The sequence below is a fragment of the Pinus tabuliformis genome, chromosome 9, assembly GCF_031772625.1.
Source record: "Pinus tabuliformis cultivar Carrire ecotype Pingquan chromosome 9, CPIR1, whole genome shotgun sequence".
Lineage (NCBI taxonomy): Eukaryota > Viridiplantae > Streptophyta > Pinopsida > Pinales > Pinaceae > Pinus > Pinus tabuliformis.
The window spans coordinates 1,159,653,715-1,159,678,511 of NC_142307.1; the positions used below are offsets into that span (position 1 = coordinate 1,159,653,715).

At 39.0% G+C, this 24,797-nt stretch overlaps 1 protein-coding gene across 1 annotated transcript; it reads left to right on the top strand.

Moving 5' to 3' along the window:
* The first annotated feature begins 11,515 nt into the window (after window positions 1-11,515).
* LOC149152727 (uncharacterized) lies at window positions 11,516-12,445 on the top strand. Its single transcript, XM_089439520.1, has 3 exons — window positions 11,516-11,699; window positions 11,793-11,885; window positions 12,057-12,445. The coding sequence occupies exons 1-3, from the start codon at window positions 11,604-11,606 to the stop codon at window positions 12,258-12,260; spliced, it is 393 nt and encodes a 130-aa protein (XP_089295646.1). The 5' UTR covers window positions 11,516-11,603; the 3' UTR covers window positions 12,261-12,445.
* Window positions 12,446-24,797: the final 12,352 nt, after the last annotated feature.

Consider the following 24,797-nt stretch of genomic DNA (forward strand, 5'->3'; position numbering starts at 1 on the left):
AGAGAGCCTAATAAAGAAGAAGAATGAAGATATAGCTGCACTTAGAAAACAGTTGAAGTTGCCACCACTCATTCATCCTCAGACTGTTGAGGTGATTGAGAAGAAAAATGAAGAAGAGCTTATGGACTTGGTCCTTAAGCTAAATGAGCAATTAAAGGAAATAAAGAAAGAACTGGAAAAAGCAGTATAGTCAAGGCAGAGTGAGTCAACCACCCAACCTCACACTATAGTTCCAATAGTCTCAACAGTGGTCCCTTCCACACTGTCACCTGCTTTAGCACCAAATATTCCTATGGCAATAGCCACACCAGTGGAAACAACAGGTACAACATAGACAAGTACATCAACACAGAGCACAGAGGACTTGATTAAGTCCATGGAGCAGATGAAACTCCAAGTCACAGGGCTATAGAAAGTGAAAGATAAATTCATTACTTTGGAGTAGAAATATGATATATCAAAGATTAATTATGTAGAAGAAATGAGGAAAAAAAAATTAAATAATTGGAGAAGGACCTGACATTTGATAGGCCTTTGATAGAAATAAGGAAAATATTGTGGACCAATATCATTGATTCCATCAATGATATTTAGCCATCCATTCAAATTATTTTTGAACATATTTATTTGGCTAAGTGATGAGCCCCAAAAATGGATAATTATTTGGGCTCATTCAACCTCCTAATTTGACTTAATCCACCATTCTCATTAGTTTATTGCATGTTTTTTATTATATTTATGCTAATGGAGTGAATTTGGTTAGTCATTACGCCAACAAGTCTAATGGGTGCTTTGTGTAGCCTTTTTGGTCAACTTGGAGACAAAATTGAAGGTCCTAATGAGCACTTGGCAGCCAAATTCGTGGGAGAACAAGGGAGAGGATTTGTAGGAAGGTGTCCCATTCATTTATGGGCCCTTACCTCGAATTCTCCACCATCAGCTTGGAGTTCAAGGGCCACCAAATCAATCAACACAAGGGCAGCCAAGCAAGTCAAGTAGGACTGCTGTTAACTACAAGTCTTGGGCAGCCGAGTCCCTAAAGTTTAGGAGGACTGTTGGGGTCCTCAATTTGTATAAATAAGAAGGATTAGGGCCTCATTTGGGGTTAGCTAGTGGTTAGTCATTTTGTAGCTGGTAGTTAGTCATTTCATAGTCTTGTTGTAGTCATTTTGTAATTCGATTTTTAGGCAATAGATTAGTTTTGCTGTCAGCTCATCTTCAAGTTCTCCTTGTGGAAAGTTTTGATGTAACTCTTCATTTCTTGATCAATAAAGATGAATCCAGCTTTGCACCAGCTCTAAATCTCTCTTAGGAGGCTGTAGCTCTTGGGGTTGGGCCCATCTCAAGCGCCCAATACCTCCTTTGATTATCTTTATGTGTTTTTGCTGCATTCTTAGAATAAAATATGCTATTTTGTTTTGTTATTTAGTTTGTTTTCTTGATGAGTAAAATAGATTTTCATGCTCAGATTTAGTTGATAGGTTGTTAACAGAAAAAGCTTCAAGAAAAGGGCCAACAAACATCTGTGGTTTCACCTCTCCCTCAGTGGGATCAGGAGTTGTGACTAGGATGACTTTGCTGCCCACAAAAACACTGACTTTGCTTTGCCATGCAATCATTAGTGTTTGGTTTTCATTTGCAGAAGTTGGTTACATGTTCAGATCTTTGAATGCTTCATTTCATAGTTAATATACATGGTTTCCTTCCAAATAAAGCTGTTGTCCATTCTTGTTACTATTAGCTAGATCATATTAGGGTAGCATAACTAGATCTTTGTTTTCTTGCATGTCCTTGTTTGTTCAGTTTGAAAAACCACTTGCAGAGTACCTATTACCCTTCCTTACCTGCACATACTCCATCCAACCTACCTGTGTCATCCTTCACTCAGAACCCTTACCTTACATTTACCTCATTCGCTTACTTTGCCATGATTCTCATCTTCTTGTACAACATCGTTTCATCCCTCCTTGAACAAATCTCACCATCTACACCTTCTCCTCAACTCCAACCTCCAAGTCTTGAACTCCCCTACACCCCTATTTCACCTCCATACTCGTTCCTCCACCTTTTTCCCTCCATCCATTCTCCAAAATCCTCTTTTCAGAACATCCTGTAGAAATCTCTGAACATCCTGTAGAACCCCTGCAAACTTCCTGTAGAAGCTCATAAACATGGTTTCTTGGTAGCCAAACTTTGTGAGACTCTTTGGAAGGGTGTTAGGGACCCTTTAGACCCTCTTTGAACCTTCCCAACCTTTCCCAAGTGCTTCTCCTCCTTGATCCACCTCTGCACAGTGAAAATCTAGTTAAAAGCGCATGCATGATAATTCTAATAACTTAATCAAAAATACAAAAAGATGTTTTCTTCAGATAGTGATAACTTAGACACATGCATTTTACCTTCCTAGAAGTAATGGCATCTCTTTCAGTAGTTTGCATGCTCTCCTTTGCGTCAGTAGGACTAGCTGGTAGAATTAGGGTTTGCTAGGGTTTGCGTTCCTTTTTGGCCTTCATTTTCTTTTTGCAATTAGATTAACTTCCTTCGAGTTAGCTTTCATCCATCAATTAAAAAGCTTCTTCTAAGAGCTCATAGAAGTTGGCTTAAGCTCCTAGCGGACTTGTGCCAGCTGACCAAGTGATAGCTGCGGCAAGAGCTAGTACTTGTGCATACATCACCGTCGCTTCCAAGTTTGTTACGAACTACCGGGTTGATAAAATTAAAGAAGGGAGTTCCAGGAGTTGCAGCATTATTGCTACAATACTGGGGCCCACCATCTTTTTGGCGCCGTTGCCGGGGAAGCGTCAGAGTATTGGTGATTGCCGCTTTTCTTCTATTTTCCACTACAATCTTCTGCTAAGTAGTTTATTTCATTTCCATTATGCAATTTCGTTTATGCAAAAGTAGATTAGCATTTCCCGCTTTCATAGATTAGCATTTCAATTCCACAATTTCATTTCTGCAAGCGTAGATTAGCATTTCAATTCCGCAAGCGTAGACTAGCATTTCATTCCTGCAATTTCATTTGAGCAAAATAGATTAGTCCTTTCCTGCTTTCATTTCAATTCTGCATTTTCATTTTAGCAAGATAGTTAGTTGCAGTTCAATCTATTTCAGTTTTGCAAGTAGAAGTAGAAAAAAGCAAAAATCAACCAAAAAGATTTCATTTCATGCCTTGTAGGAGTAGAGATAAGTTAGAAAAATGATTGCACAACACCCCCCTTTGCTTCACACAGCCAACCTTCTCTCTTCTTCGATGGCTGTGACTAAGAAGAACCCCTGGGTGGACATCAAGACATATCTGAAGAACCTCTAGGGGAGAAGAAGAAGAAACCATTCCTTTGGAGCAAATGGCTACAAGCAGAAATGTTGGGAGCGGTCCCTTGTCCAAAGACGAATTTGAAGATCAGATAGAAGATTTCAAGAGTGATATGAGGCAGTTTCTTGCCATGCAATTGGATACCCTGTGGATCCAAAAGAAGCAAGAGGAAGCCAAGAGGGCTTTGGTCATCTTTTGTCCTAGGTGCACTAGAAAACATCCTAGGAACGAATGTCCAATGCACTCCCTAGAAGTGTGTTTTGTCTGTGAAGAATACCATCCTACGAATCAGTGCCCTTCCTTGCCTAGACTTAAAGTTGCATATCAAAGAGTTAAAGGAGCCACTGAATCACTCTATTATATGAACCAAAGGAGGCCACATGAACCTAGATATTATCAGCAGGAAGTACAAGGGACATCCGATACCTATTATGACCCCTATCAAGCCACTTTCATGCCTTCTTGGGGTCCCTCTGCTCATCCTTCCTAGTCTACACCTCCTCCTTGGTCATATTCTCCTTGTTCCTTCACAGATCCATATTATGCCCTACCAGTTGCTCATTCATTTCACTCTTATGCTCAGCCACAGCCTCAGTGGAATGCACCTTATCAGGAGTGGAGGCCCCAGTACAACTCTCATCCCGCTCATTTTCCTCCACCACCTGCTCATCCACAACCATCGCCTCCTCCCCCACCTGCTCATCCACAACCATCGCCTCCTCCCCCACCAAGGCAACCCCAAATGCCTACCCAACCACAATGCCATCCATCTCCATCTCAATTTCACACCTCCACTCGACTACCCGTACCATTTCCAAAGCCATACCATCACTACAACAAAACCAGCGATTAGCGTCCCTTTTTACTTCTTTTTTTGCATCTAGAGCCCATTTTTGGTGCTATTTGCATCCATTTATCAAATATGGTGCAAAACTTGACACAAAATTTGCATCAAGTTTTGCACCAAATCTTACACCAAGTTTAGCACCAGGTATTGCAATAGGTTTTGCACCACGTTTTGCACCAAATTTTATGCCAAGTTTTGTGTCACCCTTTGCACCATGTTTTGTTCTAGGTTTTGCATCAACTTTGGCACCTAATTTTGTTTGACATACTTTTGCATCATCATTTGCATCCACTTTTGCACCCTTTTTTGCATCCTTTTTTAACTCATTTTTTGCATCCATTTTTGCATCCATTTTTTCATCCCTTTTGCGCCAAGTTTTACATCGAGTGTTGTGTCTAGTTTTGCATATAATTTTGCATCTACTTTTGTTGCATCCACTTTTCCATCTTGTTTTGCATCCATATTTACATCCTCTTTTGCATCTATTATTGTGCCCACTATTGCATCTAATATTTTTGTGCCACAATTGGTGCCTATTTTGGCACCTCCTTTTGCACCCACTTTTGATTATAATTTTGCATCCACGTTTGCATCCTCATTTGCGTCTAGGTTTTCATCAACTTTTACATCTATTTTTGCATCCCTTTTTGTATCCACTTTTGGATCAGGATTTGCATTGGGTTTTGTGTCTCATTTTGCATCTACTTTTGCATCGACTTCTATTGCATCCACTTTTGCATACAATTTTGCATCCACTGTTGCACCCATTTTAAAGTCCACTTTTTGCATCCCTTTTTACATCTTCATTTGCATCATAGTTTGATTCTTTTTTTGCATCTATCATTACATCCACTTTTACATCCACTTTTGTTGTGCCACAATTTGCACCATGTTTTTCACTTACTGTTGTACCCATGTTTGCTTCCAATTTTGCATCCATGTTCACATCCTCTTTTGCATCAAATATTGCATCTCTTTTTGCATCCACTTTTGTGTCAGGTTTATGCATTGGGTTTTGCATCTCATTTTGTATCTACTTTTGCATCTACTTCCATTATATCCATTTTTTGCATCCAATTTTGTTTCGCCTGTTGCATCAATGTTTGCTTCCACTTTTACATCCCTTTTTGCATCTTATTTTGCATATTTTTTTCCTATTGTTACATCCACTTTTGTTGCACCATATCTTGCGCCTACCATTGCAACCACATTTGCTTCCACTTTTGCATCCACATTTGCACCCTCTTTTGTGTTCAAGTTTGCATCGAATATTGTGTATGTTTTTACATCCCCTATTGCATCCACTTTTGTTTCATCCATTTTTGCATCTAATTTTGTGTCCACTGTTGCACCCATGTTTGTGTCCATGTTTACATCCATTTTTTCATCTTATTTTGTATCCATGTTTGTCTCTTTTTTGCATCTAAGTTTGTGTCCTTTTCTGCGTCCGTTGTTGCATCCACATTTGTTTCACCACAATTTGTGCCAAGTTTTACGCCTACCATTGGACCCATGTTTGCTTCCACTTTTGCATTCATGTTTGCATCCAAGTTTGCATTGACAACTGCATCTGCTTTTGCATCCACTTTTGTGTCAGGTTTTTCATGTTGTTGTGCATCTACTTATGTTGCATCCACTCTTCATCCAATTTTACTTCTATTGTTGCCCCCATTTCTGTGTTCGCTTTTGCATTCCTTTTCCAACACTCATCATATTTTCTGCATTGATGATATTCCTTATGGCATTGGCAGTTATGAACAATTGATGACAATGTCAATAATCTTGACAATGATGAAAATGAAGATGATGGCGATGACATGAATTGTGATTATGATGATAAAGACGATAGTGGTTACAATGACAATGATGATGATGGCAATGATTATGATGATGACGATGCTAATGAGTATTTTTTCACTCAAAAGGACCCATTGTTTTATGAGATATGGCCATTCTCCCAAGGTGTCTCGAGGTGTGCAACAAAATGGAAATAGAGGGGCAGAAAGGTGATTTTTGGCCTCGTTTTTGCAAATTTCTCAAAAACGAAGCCCCAAACCAAGAAAGTGGGAAAATGGGTTTTGCGATGGGGTCATAATATTTCCAAAAATTATGATTTTCCATAATTTGGAGCCCTAAGGAAGAAGCACAACGTGAGCTCGCTACGCTCTTAGACATAAAATTGCCAAAAAATTGCAAGTCTGCACCAATTTGCACCAAAACACAAAATTTTCTCCAAATCCTCCCAAAATTTTTCCAGAGATGCATGATGAGGTATGTTATGCAATCATGGATGAATTAACAAGCAAATCTAATGTACCCTTCTCCTCTTGGCTGATTAGGGTTTCCTTGAGTTTTTCCTTCAACTACTTGATTTTGACCTTGGCAACCTGATTCCTTGTGTAATAATGGATGGCCATTTTCTTTTGCAACTTGTTATCCTTGTTGGCCTTGTTAAGGATCTTCTCAAGGTGGCAATTGACTTTTCCAAGCCAAAAATCCCTGTCCATATTTATTTCCATTGCTATCCTATCTTCAAAGGTCAATTCTTCCATTGGTGGCTTTTGTTCTCTTTCCCTCTGAAGTGCCTTCCTAAGACCCATTGTCCTTGGTCTGTTCCTTGCCACATGTCCTTCATGCTGCTAAGTGTCCTCATGTTACACCACTTCCTTGCCTTTCATCTCTTTTTTCTTGGCTTTGAATTGCTCTTTCTCCATGACTAGTTGTTTTACCTTAAGTTTATTGTTTTCTTGCTCAAGGAATGAAATGATGAATTTGGCCCTTTCCAAATTGTCCTTGAGCTCCATGATCTGATAATCCTTCTCTTTGATGACTTGTAGCAGGGTTTAATGCTAATCATGTGCCTCCAAGTCAACTAGGTCAAATTCATGCACAATGGGCTCCTCATGATGTGATGGTGATCCTTGTTTAGTTGATGTAGTAGGCTTGGCCCCTTCCTCAATTTGAGGAGAAAACACAAGCTTTCTGCCTCTATGATATGTCTTCGTCACCTCAGTCCTAGGTTCCTTGGAAACCTCATCATGTTTACTTGATGACCCCACCTCCATGGGATGTACTGACATGGTTTGGTGCTGGCTTGGTGAAGTGGTTATATGCGTTTTCAAGGTTGCCTCAATGAAGGTGTCCCATGTCATGCATAACCTCTATCATATGAACATACATCATTTACACATCCTATCCCTAGCTGTTCTGACCAATGAAGAGGCTTGCTTTGTTCTGACCAATGAAGAGGCTTGCTTTCACACAAATACAAACACAGTTTCACTCAGAAATATTTCTTTCTTTTCTCTAATACACATATCATATCCTCATGCACACATATTGATCACTGATATTCCCCCTCTTGGCCTCTCAATGCACATTCAAGCATCTGGCTCTCAGTAGGAACATTCATAGGTATTACAGGGAGAAATATGCTGATGTTATTGATATGCATATAATTACTAATACTATCGATTTGTTGTGTGTCTGAGCACTCTCTTCCTCCATGGAGTATACTATTTAACACCTCTATTATACTTCATGCACTCAATCCCTCTTCAGAGGCATCACAACCTTTATTATTATCCTTGTACAACTATCTCTAAAATTTTTGGAGACTGTGCTAGGCCAATGACAATGGCAGGCAGTGGTCTTTGCCTTTGCAGCCTCTTTTGTCTTTTAACCTCTTTTGTTTGTGTTGCCGCAAAATCTATCAGGCCTTGGAGAGGGGTACCCTACAAGGAATGCACTAGACTAAGTGACAACAATAGTGTGGCGGCCCATTGTCACCACAACCAAAACTCCCTGCTCATTATGGATTTTCACCAATGGGAGGAGTCCCTATATATAATAAGTCACCTAATAGGTGTTCTAAGCTTGGAGGTGTAAGGTGACAAAGAGGCCTCCAAGGGAAAGGCACAATTTAGGCATAAGGCATCAAGAGGAAGAAGTTCGCTTTCCTTGAAAAGGCCAAATTAGGGCAACATAAGACCTAGGGTTTGATTTTTTTAGGTTGAGAGTTGGGATGACTAAAGGTCAAGATGCCAAGAAAGGGCTTCCTACAACATATTCCAACAAGGTTAAGGCACACGAAACCCTCAAGAGGCCCCCAAGTTGAAGCTATAACTAAAATAGGGTTTACACTAGGGAAAATATCTAGGGTAAGGGAGATTATTCATAAAAATAGAATGAATGCCCACCAAGGGGAATGATTTTGTGGCAACCACTCAACCCTCGATGTTTAGACTTTCCATGACCAAAATTCCCTCTCCTTGTCACTGAGAGCCCTAGTTGGTTGCTTGGCCATTCAGAGGACCAAGATAGGTAAGAGAGAGAAAGTAAACTTTATGGATGAAAATTGACTTTATCACCAAATAAGGATGGGCGATGCCTAGTCCTAGTGTTGATGGAGTGTATGGATTCATTAGGTTGGCTAAAACTTGTAAAGGAGTAAGGATATTTTGATGCCCTAACATCATAACCCTAAGTATTTTCTTTATGTGGGACCAAAATTCACTTGGGAGAGCTAATGTAAGATCACCAAGGGGCTTTCCATTCACATATCATACAATGAGTAATGCATGCAATAATATGAATTAGCATCCACAAAGTTGATACTAAACAAAATTAAGGCACAATATTTAATCTAGATCATCGATTTATTCTATATATTAGACATGAAATCAATTTTTTTCAATAAAAGAGCACTTGCAAGACAATATGCATGTACAATCCAATCATTGATCCAAGGCAACTTCTCCAAAGACAAGAATATAGCTCCAATACAAAGTATTCTCCATAGATCACATCTCTCCAATAGGAAAAGAGGCTCAAATTCTCAAGTAGAGACGCTGAATTCACAAGTGATGATGATGACAAATGAAAAAATCCTTTCCTTTATTTATATCAAGAGGACAAGTATAATTTTTAGTCTAAAAGCCCCTAAAAGACAAGTAAAATCATAATGATGCATTGGGTTACAAGTCAACCCATATAGCTTAGACAATAAAGCAAATGAGAGCCCACATGTGTGAGCAGTGAGGCCTCAAAAGGCTGGTGTCATCCAATAAATGAGCTCCATGTGGCATGCGTTGAGGCTTTTGGGTGGCAAGTGTGGTGTAAAAGCCTTTAAAAATCATTATTTGAATGTTTTCCCTCAAATATCCATCAATATCACTCTGCGGTTCCTAGAATTATCATTTGAGGGTTGGCATTTTGATATTCTTTTTATTTTATTTTGTGGCCATGATATGCTCTTTCTTTTTCTTTTAGCTACATCAACCTCTTAGGGTAAAGTTTCGGGCCCAACCTAGGTATGTAGATGTATGGGTGTCAAATCCCAGAAAACTAAGGGTCAATGGAACCTGAAGAATGGAGGTGGAACATGGGCTTGTAATGTAAGATGAAAAGTGGAAAGTATGGAATAGGGATAAATGGAACAATGTTATCTCAATCAACCCCACCTATACCCATTGGGCCATTAGGGGAGGCCCCATTGGACTAAGATCAAAGATTAACCCCCCCCATTTAAGGTGAGGGAACAAGATCACAGTCAAATCCCCTCTTTCTTCCAGGTCATCCCACAATACATATAAAATGCCCAAATACAAACAAGAATAAGCACCAAATTGCAAAATGAATAAATTAGCCTTTGATTGGAAGCAAACCTTCGCTCATGTGTTTTCGTTGGATGGGTGAGAATGTATATGACTAATGCAAGTGGTGGGGATACAATGGCAGATTGTCAGCTAGTGGTGGCTGTTAGTGGCTACATGGTTGGTCGGATGGATGTGAAGATTGGGAGAATTTTTTTCTCCTATAGGGGCACCCACTTTGGTGGGTAATGTTAGTTTTTGTAGCATCAGATGGTGTTCTAGTCTCTGAAGTTGTCAGAGAGGCTAAGAAACACTAGGACTCCATAACCCAGAAAAAGTTTTAGGAAAATCCACCTAGAAGTGCCTTAATTAAGTTAATTAATCAGTAATTAAATTTTTCCTAAGTCTTAGGGAAAATGATTAATTAACAGTAATTAATTCAGGAAGGTGAGATTTTTCTAGAAACTCACATTGATCGACTAGGAAATAATCTTAGTCATTGATTAAGTTTTAATCTTGGCCGTTGGAGTCCCAACTAGAGATTATAGGAAGAAGTCGATGGGTAAATGGAGGAATACACTTGAGATTGATTTCCTTGGGTAGTTTGACTTTCTAGAGAGCAACAATTGTTTGCTAGTAGAGTTCGAGTCAAAGAAGGGAAGCAGGGACAGAGAGAGGTAAAGACAGTGAGTTCGGAGGAAACTTTATAGATCCTGAGAGTAGCTTGCAGAGACGCAGAGATAGCCACAGAGAGGATGACACAAGTGCTGCGCATACGTCTCTAGAGGGAAATTCAATTTAGCTAGAGGAAGGGTCGTTGCAAGTGCTAGTGGCCGAAAGAAATTCCAAAGGGCCAAGCCAGAGGCTTCCAGACCAATGACAATCAGTTAGAAACTAATCGGAGGTAGTTCCAGGCCAGCAAGTTTCAGGCATGCGTAGAGTTGGTGTAGGGCCTGTGCAGAGGCATTGGAGAGCTAGTTCGATTGGCTTGATTGAGCCAGGATTGCTTGTGGGGATGAAAAAATTTCCTCACAATATTTTTACCAACATTTTTCTTTGTAGCATTAGCAAATTTCAACATCGAGTTGTACTCGAAATTTCTCACTGTTGCTTAATAATAAAAACCTTCCGCTGCTGCACCGGTTTTCCCAAGTTGGGTTTTTCTGGGGACTTTTGTCGAAAAATAACGATGTTATAATTGTGTATGCTAGTATTTTCTCAGTTTCCAGTTTATCTTCCACAATGTTTAATTTTGTGAAGATTGCAGTGTGATTAATTCGTTGTTACCGTAGCAATAAACTACTAAAGTGATTAACAATTAGAAGAATTAATTTTGGTTGCCGCAATAGAATTTCAGTTGTGAAATTTTCGTAGGTAATAGCTTGTAGAGTGGAATTTCTTTTATCTTTGTCTCCCTCGTCGCATCTGGTTTTGTGTAACTATTGAAATGACTCATGGAAGTTTTCCTTATTACCTCTATGACTCCTTTGTGCTCAGTTACCTAAAAAAGATGGTGGTACAGGACATAGAGAATGAATTTGGTACTGGTTGGTCGGTTAAGAAGATAAAATTGCAAATGTTGCTCAACAGTAAGAGGTTTCGTTGCAACCAAACAAGAAAAATTAAAAAAATGCCTCAAGATCAAACACTGAAACAAAGACCATTTGACATACCTTTTAAATTATGGAAAGAACTTGTAAAATCATATGAGAAGTTGGATGCACAAAGAAAGGTCCGTGATGAAAGCATTCAGGGATTGAATTTTTCATTAAACGTTATTTAGAATGTATTAATACTTATAAGTATCTTAAACGTGTATTTGTGTGAAAATAAATTGAATTGGTTTATGTTTAAGGACAAGGCATCCAAGGCGAGGTTAACCAAGACAAAAGTCACTCATCGTAGTGGCCAGAAAGGTTTAAAAGCACTGATAACAACCTTTGTAAGTATATTAAACATTTGATATTTTTTTAATAAAATTTGTACTAGAAGAAAGTCATTGTTATCTAATTTCTCCCTATTTACTGAATGGCAGGAACTAAAATATGGAAGACCTCCAAATCATTTGGAAAAGGAGGCACTGCAGCAAAAGAGATGGGTTGAATTTGTTGTTTGGATGGACTCTATGGTATGTAATCTTAGTTGGATTTCCAATATACTTTTGAACTGTATTTTCATTTTATTTTTTAGTACTATTAGATATTATATCTTACCTCATTTTATGGTTAGCATTGTATAAAAAAAATATGCGTTGTGTTATGTAATTAATACTAACATGTAATATTGATTTTTTTGCCAGAATACTATAGGTAATGATTGCCAAGACGATGATCACGATGATGATCCAAACTATGCTCAACATATATCAGGAGATGATGAGGATGAGGATGATGGTGGTGAAGGAGGAGATGATGATGACAGTTGTGGTGTTGGTGATGATGTGGAAGAGACTAATGAGGATGGTCAAGATGATCATGAGGATGATCTTGGTGGTGGTAGCTAGGCATGCACATGCATTGTTTTTGATGAAGAAATTATTGTGTAGAATGACATTGTTATGTTTAGATGGGTGTTGTGAATTTACCCTATATCAATGAAACATTTTGATGTGATAATCATACGATGAGTTTGATTTGATTAAATATGATGATGATATTATTATTATTATATTTTTATTTGATTTATATATTGGAAAGTATCATCATTATTTTGATAGAGAATTATAATGTATGGTGATATTACCATCTTTGGATGTATGTTGTTAATTTATCATAGAATAATTATATTCATGAAATATTTTGATCTGTTAATCATATTTGAATTTTAGTTGTTTTGATTAAATATAATACTGATCTTATTAGTATTATGTTGCTATTTTATACATGTGTTGAAAATTGTCAATGAATCATTGTATATGATGACATTGTTATTTTCTTGGATGGATGTTGTCAATTTCCCTTAAATTTCTTTACAAATGATTTTGAATTGTGATATCTTCTTTAATGATATCTAGAAACTATGATATATTTCACTATGCAATTGAAATTAGTAAAATGAATCTATAAAGGCGGTCATATATGTAAAGAAAAATATACTGTGCATAAGAAGTCAAATGTGGATGTAACCATGGATGCAAAATTGAAAGTAAAATTGGATGTTAAACTAGGAATTAATACAAAATGCAAACAATGACATACAAAGTGTTTTAAACTAGAAGAGAAAAATTGTGCAATATTTGACACAAATAAGGGAGCAAAACATGACATGCAAAAGGATATCAAATTGGGCAAAAACAAGGACACAAATGGACACCAAATTAGATGCAAAAAAAGACAGACAACTAGATGTAAAATAAGATGCAAAGTTGAGTGCTAAAAAGAAGCAAAAAATGTTACAAATTAAGATGCCAAATGATGATGCAAATAATGGTTTAAATTTGGGATGCAAACTTGGGTGCAAAAAAGGAAAAAAAAAGGATGTAAGAAAAGACATAAAACAAGATGCAAAATGGAGCTGAAAAAAGGTGAAACCAAGGATGCCATATTGGATGTAAAAAATGATGCATAATCAGATGCAAATTTAGGCTCAAACTTAGACACAAAATTATATACAAATGTGGACACAAAATGAGGCAAAAAAAGATGCAAATTTGGATGGTGAAAACGATGTAAAACTAGACACAAAAAAATACAAAATTGGATGAAAAAGTGGGCGTAAATAATGGTGCAACATTGGACACATAAGTAGACACAAAAAATGGTGCAAAAATGGGCATAAAAATAGCTCAAAATTGAATGCAAAAAATAATGCAAAACTTGGTGCAAAAACAAATACAAAAGTAGACGTAAAAAATGGCTTTAAATTGAATGTACCATTAGACACAAAATAAGATGCAAAGGTGGACACAACACATGACTCAACATAAGATGCAAATATAAATGCAAATTTGGATGCTTAAAATGATGTAACATTGGATGCAAGAAATGGTGTTAAAAACGATGCAAAATTGGATGCAACAAATGACGCAAAATATGGTGCAAAATGGGATGGGAAAAATGGAGACAAATCAAACGTAAAAGTGGATGTAAAAAATGGTCCAAAAAAAGATGCACAGATGGGGACAAAAATGGATGCAAAATTTGGTGCTAAATCAAATTCAACACATGGTGCAAAGATAGGCACCAAAGATGGTGCAAAAATAGGTACAAAACTAGAAGCAAAAACTAGTATAAGACTAGATGCAAACCCTGGCGTAAGACTATATGAAAAAACTGACACAAAATGGATGTAGAAAAAGACGTTAAATTGGATGCAAAATACGATGTAAACTTGATGCAAATGATGGCGCAAAAATGGAAGCAAAGAATGACACAAAATAGGAATCAAAAGACGATAAAAAATAGATGCAAAAAATGACACAAAACTAGAAGCAAAACCTATCATAAAATAAGATGCAAATCTTGGTTCAAAATTTGACGCAAAAAATGATGCATAGTTTGGTGTAAAAAATGATGCAAAATCTAGCGTGAAAAAGGATGCAAAATCAGGCGCCAAAAAGGACGCTTTAAAAATTGTACAATAGAGCTAGGTTTAGCGCCAGGTTGCTCATCACAATTACAAAAAAAATGCACTAAAATCTGGCGCAAATCGCTGGTTTTGTTGTAGTGCATGGAGTAGCTCAACCCAATTGCAAAGTTGAGGCACAACATGTGCAAATGACTGCTCTTGAGCTCAATGATCTTCACCATAGCTCAGGAAGCGTATTGCAAAAAAGAGACTATATTGAAAGCATTGAAGGACCACATCAGGCACAAGAAGATTCAGAAGAGGAAATCAAAGAACCATGGGCTTTACTTGATGAAGAGAAGACATCAGAATCAGAGATAAAGAAAGATCCTTCATGGTTACCATCAAATCTTCCATGTATTCAAGAGAAAGATCAGCAAAAAGAGGAAGATGAGGAAGTCATGTTAGAAGGTAACATGAAACATGATCCAGATCAGCAAAAGAACCAAGGATATCAAAGCTATATTGAGACATGGTTCCAGACAGTCACTAAGTTGCAGTAGTACTCTCTTCCTCAACTATGTTTGATCCCTTCAAGGTCAGATCATTTGGTCTCTGATATCTGGATACCTATCCAAGCATGCATTTCGAGCCTTCACATCATTTTTTCTCTAATCTCGATGTGCACATGGCTCCATTGGAAGTATTCTTATACTTGAAAATGATTTTGTTTTTCAAGAAGGGTAGGGTAGAGAAAAAAAAAAAAAAAAAAAAAAAAAAGAGAGGAAAAATGAAAATAAGAAGGAAAAAATAAAAATCTAAGGTGAAAACCTCCTCGGAGGCGCCTTAGATTGGCTCATTGATTGAAAACCTCCATGAGGCAGTCAATGGGTTGGGAAAAAAGAGAAAAGAGAATAAGATCTCTGGGTGAAAACCTCCCTTGGAGGCGCCCAGGGCAGGCAATTAGGGTGAAAACCTCCATGAGGCGTCCTAGTTGTTTTTCAAAAAAAAAAAGAAGAGAAAAAGAAAAAGAAAAATAAAGCTAATCTTTATTGAATAATTTCAGGTTGCAGCAATGACATTGCAGGTTAGGAGGATCACTCAAAACAAAGACAAAGGAGTTTTTGTGCCTTCTAGAGGAGGTTCTATATTTCTACAGGAAACATCCTGTAGAACCTTCAAGCGAGCCAGGTTCGATGTTGGAAGGGGATCTAAAGCTTGGAATCCATTGGTTATGCCTGCAAGCATCCATGTTCCCATTCCTCACCCTTTTCCATCATCTTTTCCACCTCCTTGTGCTTCTTCATTATGCTTCTACAGGAAGTTCCTGTAGAAATTGTGGGAAACTAGACATGGATTTCAAAAAGGCGGTTTGGCGAACATGGTAGCTTCCTCAAGGGTTCAAAAGTCCTCCTGCAATCTTCAAACTCCTCCTCCATCATCTCCATACCTACATCACAGCCCAAGCTCAGTTTTCCTTTCCATGCAAGAATTTGCAAAATGCCTTGAAGCAAAAATACCTAGAACAAAATTTGTTTTTGCCATAACTTGAAAACCATGCATCCATTTGAAAAACCGTTTTACGGGGAATTGTACAAGGGTGATGGCAACATGCCTGAGCAGTTTCAGCCAATTCCGGTGCACGGTTTCCAAGAAATTAGCCTCCATCGCCATCAGCCATTTTTGCATTTTCTCCATATCTGTGCATCCGTTTCAAAACCTGTTTCATGGGGATATGCATATGAGTGATGGTAACCTACCCAAGTAGTTTCAGCCGATTCCGATGCACGGTTTCCGAGAAATTGATCTCTGAAATCTTCAGCCATTTTCCATTTTCTCGAAATCCGTGCATCCATTGATCACGATTTTGCTATGGGAGGTGCATAATGATGATAGGAACATGCTCAGCAAGTTTCAGATCGATCCGGTTTACCGTTTGGGAGCAATGGCGAAAATAAGTTCTGGTCTTGTGAAAATTCAGCAGCAGCAGCTTGAACATGCAGGTCTGAACGTGGAAATGAACTCCTGCAGCTTGGATCCGTCCAGAGGACACCTGCACAGAAAAAAACAGCCATGAATCATCAATCAAGCCACCATGCAACTACATCAACACATGCATGCAGCAAATGAAGATCAACACATGCATGCAGCAAAGCAACCACGCACAACTTGCAGGTACGTGACTAAACTTGTTCCTTTGTTTGCATGAATCTAATATAAGCATTGCATGAATGAATGAGATGGTCGGGATTAAAAAAATCGGTGGCCAGCTAACTGGCCACCCTCGTCCAGTTCAAACAGCGCTCGGTGGGTGCAATTGACACGCGTGCTCAGCCATCTCAGGAAGGAAATTGAAAACGGGTAGTGATGGACAGTTAAACTTCAGCGTGCTTGATGGATGAGATTACAAGCAGAGAACAAATAGTTAAACACTGCAGTGGAGACCAACAGTTTGCATGGGCCAACGCATGTCTTTGCCACCTCACCACAAATCACGCCGCAATTAAAAATGCTCGGCTGACTCTCACCATCCGCTGATTAATTTTTCCACGTTCTTGACAACAACCAATGCAAAACATACAACCCTGAGACTCTGCAACTCTGATCTTTTTGTTTTGGCTACTTTCTGTGGTGCAGTCATAAACAAGCCTTCCATCATCCAGTCTACTGTCATCATCATATGGAACTGAATATTTGCAAGCTTTAGGATAAGAATTGGTTTTAGTAACAATCTCTTCCACTGTAAACCACCATCTAAAAGGTAATTCAACTTCTAAAGGTGTCTCTTGTTATCCCAAAAAGACCACCAATTCTCAACTGCTTCAATCCGTGCATGCTGCATTCTCTGTGTGCTTTGACATTTTTTTACAAGTACCTGTGCAACAAAGTGAAAAATGAACAAGTGCTCATGGAACATCCTTTAAGTGATGGCATTTTAAAGCTTGCTGCAAGGTATCAAGGTCATTTGCAAAATTTGAGATCAGTGGTGCCTGAAAATTATAGATGGACTAACGTAAGTTGTAGACTTCAGTCCAAACTTGCAATGTTGGTACCTATCGTTGGCATGTGTTGTGATTGGCATTAGGAAATGTTCAATATTGCAAGGTGAAGTATGGAGGAGTCATTTTTCATTTTTTTTATCTGAGCATGTAAGATCTTTTCTCTGTTGAAAATGTTTGCAAGGTCCTGTGTGTTGCAGTGAAAAATGAACAGATGGACTCAAACAAGGTGTAGCTGTCAGTCGAAAAGTTATGAAGATTGGTACATGTCTTTGGTGGTAGATGGCTTGGTCTATCATATTCTAAGGGGACATTATCAAAGAGCTGCCTTACTGATTGAAAGTTAATACGGTTGTCTGTGGTCATGCTATTCAACCCCAAGCATCAAGTTTTGGTGCCAGGGTAAGGGAAAATAGGAGCTACAATGAGAATGCTTATAAGGGTTGGCTCGAAAATTGGTGGAGTCATTTCTGAGGTGGAAGAAACAATAGGGACTATTGCCATTGCTCAAGTTTTAAGCAAGGGTTTGAACTTTGTTCATCATCTAATTGGCACAAATAACTGGAAAGAGGTTAGGGCTGTCTTTATTCTATTGGCAGTATGTGGCCTTGGTCAGGTCAGCAAGTAAACTGGGAAGAGGTTAGGGCCGTCTTTGTTCTTTTGGCAGTCACAGAGGAGAGGCAAGTGGACGATATGAGATTCTTTGAGGACTCAAAGCCGTTGATGGAATGGATGAGGGGAGGATATACAATAATCAGAACCTACTGCTTCCAGATGCAATAAGGACGGCTAATGACAGCAGTTCCTCACATATCTACAGAGAAGAAAACACTGAAGCTGACAGTCTTGCAAATAGGGCCGATGAGTTACAGTATGGGCTGTTGATGGTTTGAAGTTGCAGCAGATGAGGTTTTATCGTTCCCCGCTTAACAGATCCTTGAGTAGTTTTGATCGTGTCCGTGTGCTCTCTCCCGAAATGGTTTGTGCTTTACCCCAGGATGGGATGTTACAGGCTTGAGTCTAGGATAGCTACAGCCAAGCTGAAAGGAAAATCACCCACAGCCAAGCAGGATATAGTGGTGCTGTCTGTTTCTACAGGAAGCCAGAACTCAGCTACAGGACTTTCTACAGGAAGTTCTGTATTTTTACCAGAAACATCCTGTAGAAGCCTTTGGGCCGGCCGGGATCAAGTATGGAGAGGGATTTGAAGCTTGGCATGAAAAGGAGGCCACCAGGGCCAGCAAAGATGAGGAGAGAGATTGGTTGCTCAGAGGATGAGCAACACTTTCAGTAGGGGGTGATGATGAGCCCCAAAAATGGATAATTATTTGGGCTCATTCAACCTCCTAATTTGACTTAATCCACCATTCTCATTAGTTTATTGCATGTTTTTGATTATATTTATGCTAATAGAGTGAATTTGGTTAGTCATTATGCCAACAAGTCTAATGGGTGCTTTGTGTAGCCTTTTTGGTCAACTTGGAGACAAAATTGAAGGTCTTAATGAGCACTTGGCAGGCAAATTCGTGGGAGAACTAGGGAGAGGATTTGTAGGAAGGTGTCCCCTTCATTTATGGGCCCTTACCTCGAATTCTCCACCATCAGCTCGGAGTTCAAGGGCCACCGAATCAATCAGCACAAGGGCAACCAAGCAAGTCAAGTAGGACTGCTGTTAACTACAAGTCTTGGGCAGCCGAGTCCCTAAAGTTTAGGAGGACTGTTGGGGTCCTCAATTTGTATAAATAAGAAGGCTTAGGGCCTCATTTGGGGTTAGCTAGTGGTTAGTCATTTTGTAGCTGGTAGTTAGTCATTTCATAGTCTTGTTGTAGTCATTTTGTAATTTGATTTTTAGGCAATAGATTAGTTTTGCTGTCAGCTCATCTTCAAGTTCTCCTTGTGGACAGTTTTGATGTAACTCTTCATTTCTTGATCAATAAAGATGAATCCAGCTTTGCACCAGCTCTAAATCTCTCTTAGGAGGCTGTAGCTCTTGGGGTTGGGCCCATCTCAAGCGCCCAATACCTCCTTTGATTATCTTTATGTGTTTTTGCTGCATTCTTAGAATAAAATCTGCTATTTTGTTTTGTTATTTAGTTTGTTTTTTTGATGAGTAAAATAGCTTTTCATGCTCAGATTTAGTTGATAGGTTGTTAACAGAAAAAGCTTCAAGAAAAGGGCCAACAAACATCTGTGGTTTCACCTCTCCCTCAGTGGGATCAGGAGCTGTGACTAGGATGACTTTGCTGCCCACAAAAAAACTGACTTTGCTTTGCCATGCAATCATTAGTGTTTGGTTTTCATTTGCAGAAGTTGGTTACATGTTCAGATCTTTGAATGCTTCATTTCATAGTTAATATACATGGTTTCCTTGCAAATAAAGCTGTTGTCCATTCTTGTTACTGTTAGCTAGATCATATTAGGGTAGCATAACTAGATCTTTGTTTTCTTGCATGTCTTTGTTTGTTCAGTTTGAAAAACCACTTGCAGAGTACCTATTACCCTTCCTTACCTGCACATACTCCATCCAACCTACCTGTTTCATCCTTCACTCAGAACCCTTACCTTACATTTACCTCATTCGCTTACTTTGCCATGATTCTCATCTTCTTGTACAACATCGTTTCATCCCTCCTTGAACAAATCTCACCATCTACACCTTCTCCTCAACTCCAACCTCCAAGTCTTGAACTCCCCTACACCCCTATTTCACCTCCATACTCGTTCCTCCACCTTTTTCCCTCCATCTATTCTCCAAAATCCTCTTTTCAGAACATCCTGTAGAAATCTCTGAACATCCTGTAGAACCCCTACAGACTTCTTGTAGAAGCTCATAAACACGGTTTCTTGGCAGCCAAACTTTGTGAGACTCTCTGGAAGGGTGTTAGGGACCCTTTAGACCCTCTTTGAACCTTCCCAACCTTTCCCAAGCGCTTCTCCTCCTTGATCCACCTTTGCACAGTGAAAAGCTAGTTAAAAGCACATGCATGATAATTCTAATAACTTAATCAAAAATACAAAAATATGTTTTCTTCAGATAGTGATAACTTAGACACATGCATTTTACCTTCCTAGAAGTAATGGCATCTCTTTCAGTAGTTTGCATGCTCTCCTTTGCGTCAGTAGGACTAGCTGGTAGAATTAGGGTTTGCGTTCCTTTTTGGCCTTCATTTTCTTTTTGCAATTAGATTAACTTCCTTCGAGTTATCTTTCATCCATCAATTAAAAAGCTTCTTCTAAGAGCTCATAGAAGTTGGCTTAAGCTCCTAGCGGACTTGTGCCAGCTGACCAAGTGACAGCTGCGGCAAGAGCTAGTACTTGTGCATACAGCACCGTCGCTTCCAAGTTTGTTACGAACTACTGGGTTGATAAAATTAAAGAAGGGAGTTCCAGGAGTTGCAGCATTATTGCTGCAATACTGGGGCCCACCACTAAGCCAACTCTTGAAGAAGTTCGGAAGACCAAAGAGGAATTGGGTAGAAAGCCTAAAGAGGAAATCCAGTTAATAAATTTTCTAAATAGAAAAAACAGACAACAATTACATCAATTAGACATTGAGGATAGAACTGCTACCATCCTTGAAATAAAGAAAGTGTTGACTAAAAGGAATCTGATGCAAGGCCTGGAATGCAGATGTCTAAGTATGCAGGAAGATATAGATGAGTTCATGAAGAAATTTGACATCTTAAGGAGTAAGGGACTCCCAAGCCCTTTACTCATCAATGATAGGCTAATGGTTCAGATAGAATACATCAACAAATTACATCAGCAGGCTGACAGTTAGGCTAGTTCATCTGTAGTCAAGGCATTGCCTACAAGGAAAGTTCCCTATGAGGGTTTGGAGGACCTTTTTTACATTGAACATGAAGTAAAGCACCTATTCACAGTCCAGCTTGATTTTGTGAAATATACTGAGGCTGATAAAATTTATGGGAAATTAACAAGGATGAATATACCAAAAGATGATTGGTGGACCAACATGACAGACATCCTATAAATTGCCATGGTAAACAGTGAGGTAAATAGAAATATTTACCACAGTAAATTCTGGTAAAAAGGGTGAACAATGGTGAACAGGTAAACAGTATCAGATATAGGTGAAAGAATATCAATGAAAATATAAAATCCAATGTCCAGCATAGAGTTACTAGCACGACGGTAAGATGCACATTCATAGGACCTGCCTCGAGCTCCTTCAACAAAAATAGGGATAGCAACAATCAGTTCACATTCTATTTCTACATTCGAGACCATTTATCTCTATATTCATGTAAAAGATAGTTAGTTTTCCTAGAATAATTCTCTCTTAGTTAGGAGATATTTTGATGCAAACATTTGTATAAATAATTCCTCATTCAAAGTGTTAGAGGTGGATTCTTAGACATTTTTTTAGACAATTTACCTTTGGAATTGAAGTGCTGTTGAACAACTTTTGTATGGTTGGCTAGAGCAAAGTAATAAAGCAAAGGACTCTTATAGGATACCTGTGTCAAACGAGAAACAAATAAGTATTCTATATCTTGTTTTTTATAGTTTTTCTAGTTTAATCAATATTCATGTGTTTCATATCTAAATGATAAACGAAAAGTTATATTTTAGAAAGAGCTTTACAACATTCTTTCTTCAAAATCGTTTATTTTTCTTAATGTTTTCTTCTAGGCTATTATAGGTAGGGAATTCTTAATTTCTCCCTACTTTCATAGTTTATCACTGTGATCATTTAACAAAGAATACTTAATTGCTTTTTGTTAATGAGCACCCCCTTTCTATCATCTTGAACCCTATGGAAGGATTCTCAGTTGCCCTTCCTTCTTGTTCAAGACCATTTCACCCATTTGAAGCTATCATCTGTCTTTTGTTCAACGATCTTGCCTTGTGAAACTCTCCTTTGTTAAATCAACCTGATCCAGTTAAGCCATCATTCAGTTGACTCCATAGCCCAATGGCCTGAAATACCTTGTTCTATCCATCTGCTCCTAAATTCCACCACCAAACAAAATCACAACCTGCCATGCTATCATAACTAGCCTAATATCCCAAAAAACAAGGCTAAATTATAAAGAGAGAGCCCTCTATAAGTACAGATTGGCTAGATTTTCTACTTAAAAGATTGGTTTGTGGTTAACTCGGACCCGTTTCCTTCTTCCCATAACTTCTAAGGAAAATCTGAGTGATAAAAAATTCATCAGATCACAAAGATTCCCTACAAAGGGGTGGACCCTACCAAGGATTTTGGAGGGAAAAGTGGAGAGAAAGAGTTAGCAGACAAGATGAAGACCAAATATGGGCTCGTAAGAAGTCACATGGATATTCCATCCACTCTATTCAGGACTAGGTAGTGTAGTTGGTTGCCCAGATTCTTGTAGGGAAAATCATGAGGAAATGTCACACGGACAAATTTCCAGTGTCGGTGGTATCACTAGTTGCCCAATATGTGAAGGGAGTTCAATACAACTGGGCGAAGTATCTGTGCAAGGAATTCCTCATGAACTACCACGAAGCTCAGGAAGAGAACAAGCCCTTCCACTATGTGTCATTGTTACTTTCTATTGTTTTAATAGCTCGGAGATTGCCGGAGGAATGTCAATTTCCCATACAACCGGATGATTTACTTGAGGTAGTGAGGTTCGGTCGCTGTGGACAATAAAGGATCTGGAGAGGATCAAGGAGTCGAAATTTTTTTGGCTTCTGATGAAGATGGACCTTTGAATGGTTATCATTTAGAAGCCAAGGTTGTCTGCAAGCTTACTCAAGAAATTGATGACCTATGTAGAGTTCAAGGCCGATTTCCATAAGGTGTCAATCAAAGTGCGAAAGGACCCAAAGAATCTATGGCACAAGCTACATATTTGGTATTTGAGATGGATGCTCAGGAGATCATGGGGGGTTGGCTAGCAGAGTGGCATGAACCGACGGAGCTTGGTGTAGGTATAAGAAAAGGTGGAGATAGATCTATTGTGGAGTCAAACACTGTGTCGAAGCATAAGGAAGTAGCTCAAAAGGTCGGGTGAGATCCGGATGAGAAGAAGAAGAAGGAATTTGCTACTAAGGCACCTACAAATCTATAACACACCGAGAAAGAGCATACTGCAAAAGAACAAGTTGAGAAATAACACCTCGACAGAGAGGAAGTCAAAGCTTCGGCTTTGGAACACACAGATGGGTAGGAACTTTCAGGGTAGGAAGGAGGTAGTGGAGAGGAGTAGAGCATTCCCTTCACCTTGAAGAGGCACGGAAAGGAGTAGAATATTGGACAACACAAAAATTATAAGTCAAATAAGCAAAAACACATTGACCCGATGGTCCTTATAGAAGGGGATCTTGATGAGATCAGTGATAAGGTCCGCGATACTAGAACATAGTTGTTGCAGCCGTTCGAGCAACAATATATTCAGACATTGGGGAGCATCCAAAAGGATATACATGAGATATAAATCCAGATTGGCAGGATTCAAGCGAGCGGGGTGCAAGCGAGCCAGGCGCAAGGAAGCGGAAAAATAGCGGAATTGGAACAGACTCTAGACTTTAGAGTGATACCTTTACCAGAACGGTCTTTTCATGCAGAGTAAAAGGAGAACCATGTTGTGCTAGGTACCATGAAGGACATGGGAGTCAAATTTTCCATGCTACTGCTTCAGACCCTCCATGTGTTGCATCAGAGGGATTCAGATGAGCTGAGGATCATAGAGAAGTTCACCCTCACAGTCATAAGTGAGTTTAAGGTCAATAATGAGCATATGTTCATGGAGAAAGCTCAGGAGCTGAAGGAAAAGGAGGAGTTGTAGAAAAAAATTCAAATCCTAGGGACAATGATAGAGAAGGCCTGCAAGACAATGCCAGAATTGAACATCCCATAGGATGCCACAACTATAACAAAAGTAAGGATATGCACTGCTAGAGTATGTGCATCAAAGGACGCAATTGGCGGGGTTACTTTTGATTTCCAAAATGAAGATATTAGAGTTGTAATTGAAGTTGCAACCAATAACTCCACCAAAGGTTTAAGAGCAACAAAGAGCAGCAATCAAGGAGAATATGAACACATTGGATACCACAGCCACAAACTGTGCAATGATGTTCGACCAAGAAATGGAGTTGTGGACAAACATGAAGGAGGACCTAAACTTGCAGAGGCTTAAAACCAATGTTAGAGAGACACATCAGAAGTATGATGAAGTCTGAGCAACTATGTGCACTTTGTTGCCAGCGTAAAACCTCACGAAATTATAAGAAGGGAAGCAATGGCAAGCACTGACGGAAGAATTATAGAGAAAAGAGGCCCTTTTGAAGGCCGAATTATAGCAATGGCTAAAGGAAGCCTACCAGCTTACCTTATCACTCTAGGAAAAGTTAAAGGTGCTACAGCAGACCCACTGGAAAATGTGCCTAGTAGTGGAAGACCCGACAACAAAGAAGCTAGTTAAAGAGGTGCATCAGGCTGTGGCGCAGAGCATTTCTAAAGTTACAGTATTCCAAGTCATGTTAGGTGGTCTCCACAACAAGATCGAGGCACTAGCTGAGTGACTCGAGGGTGAGTC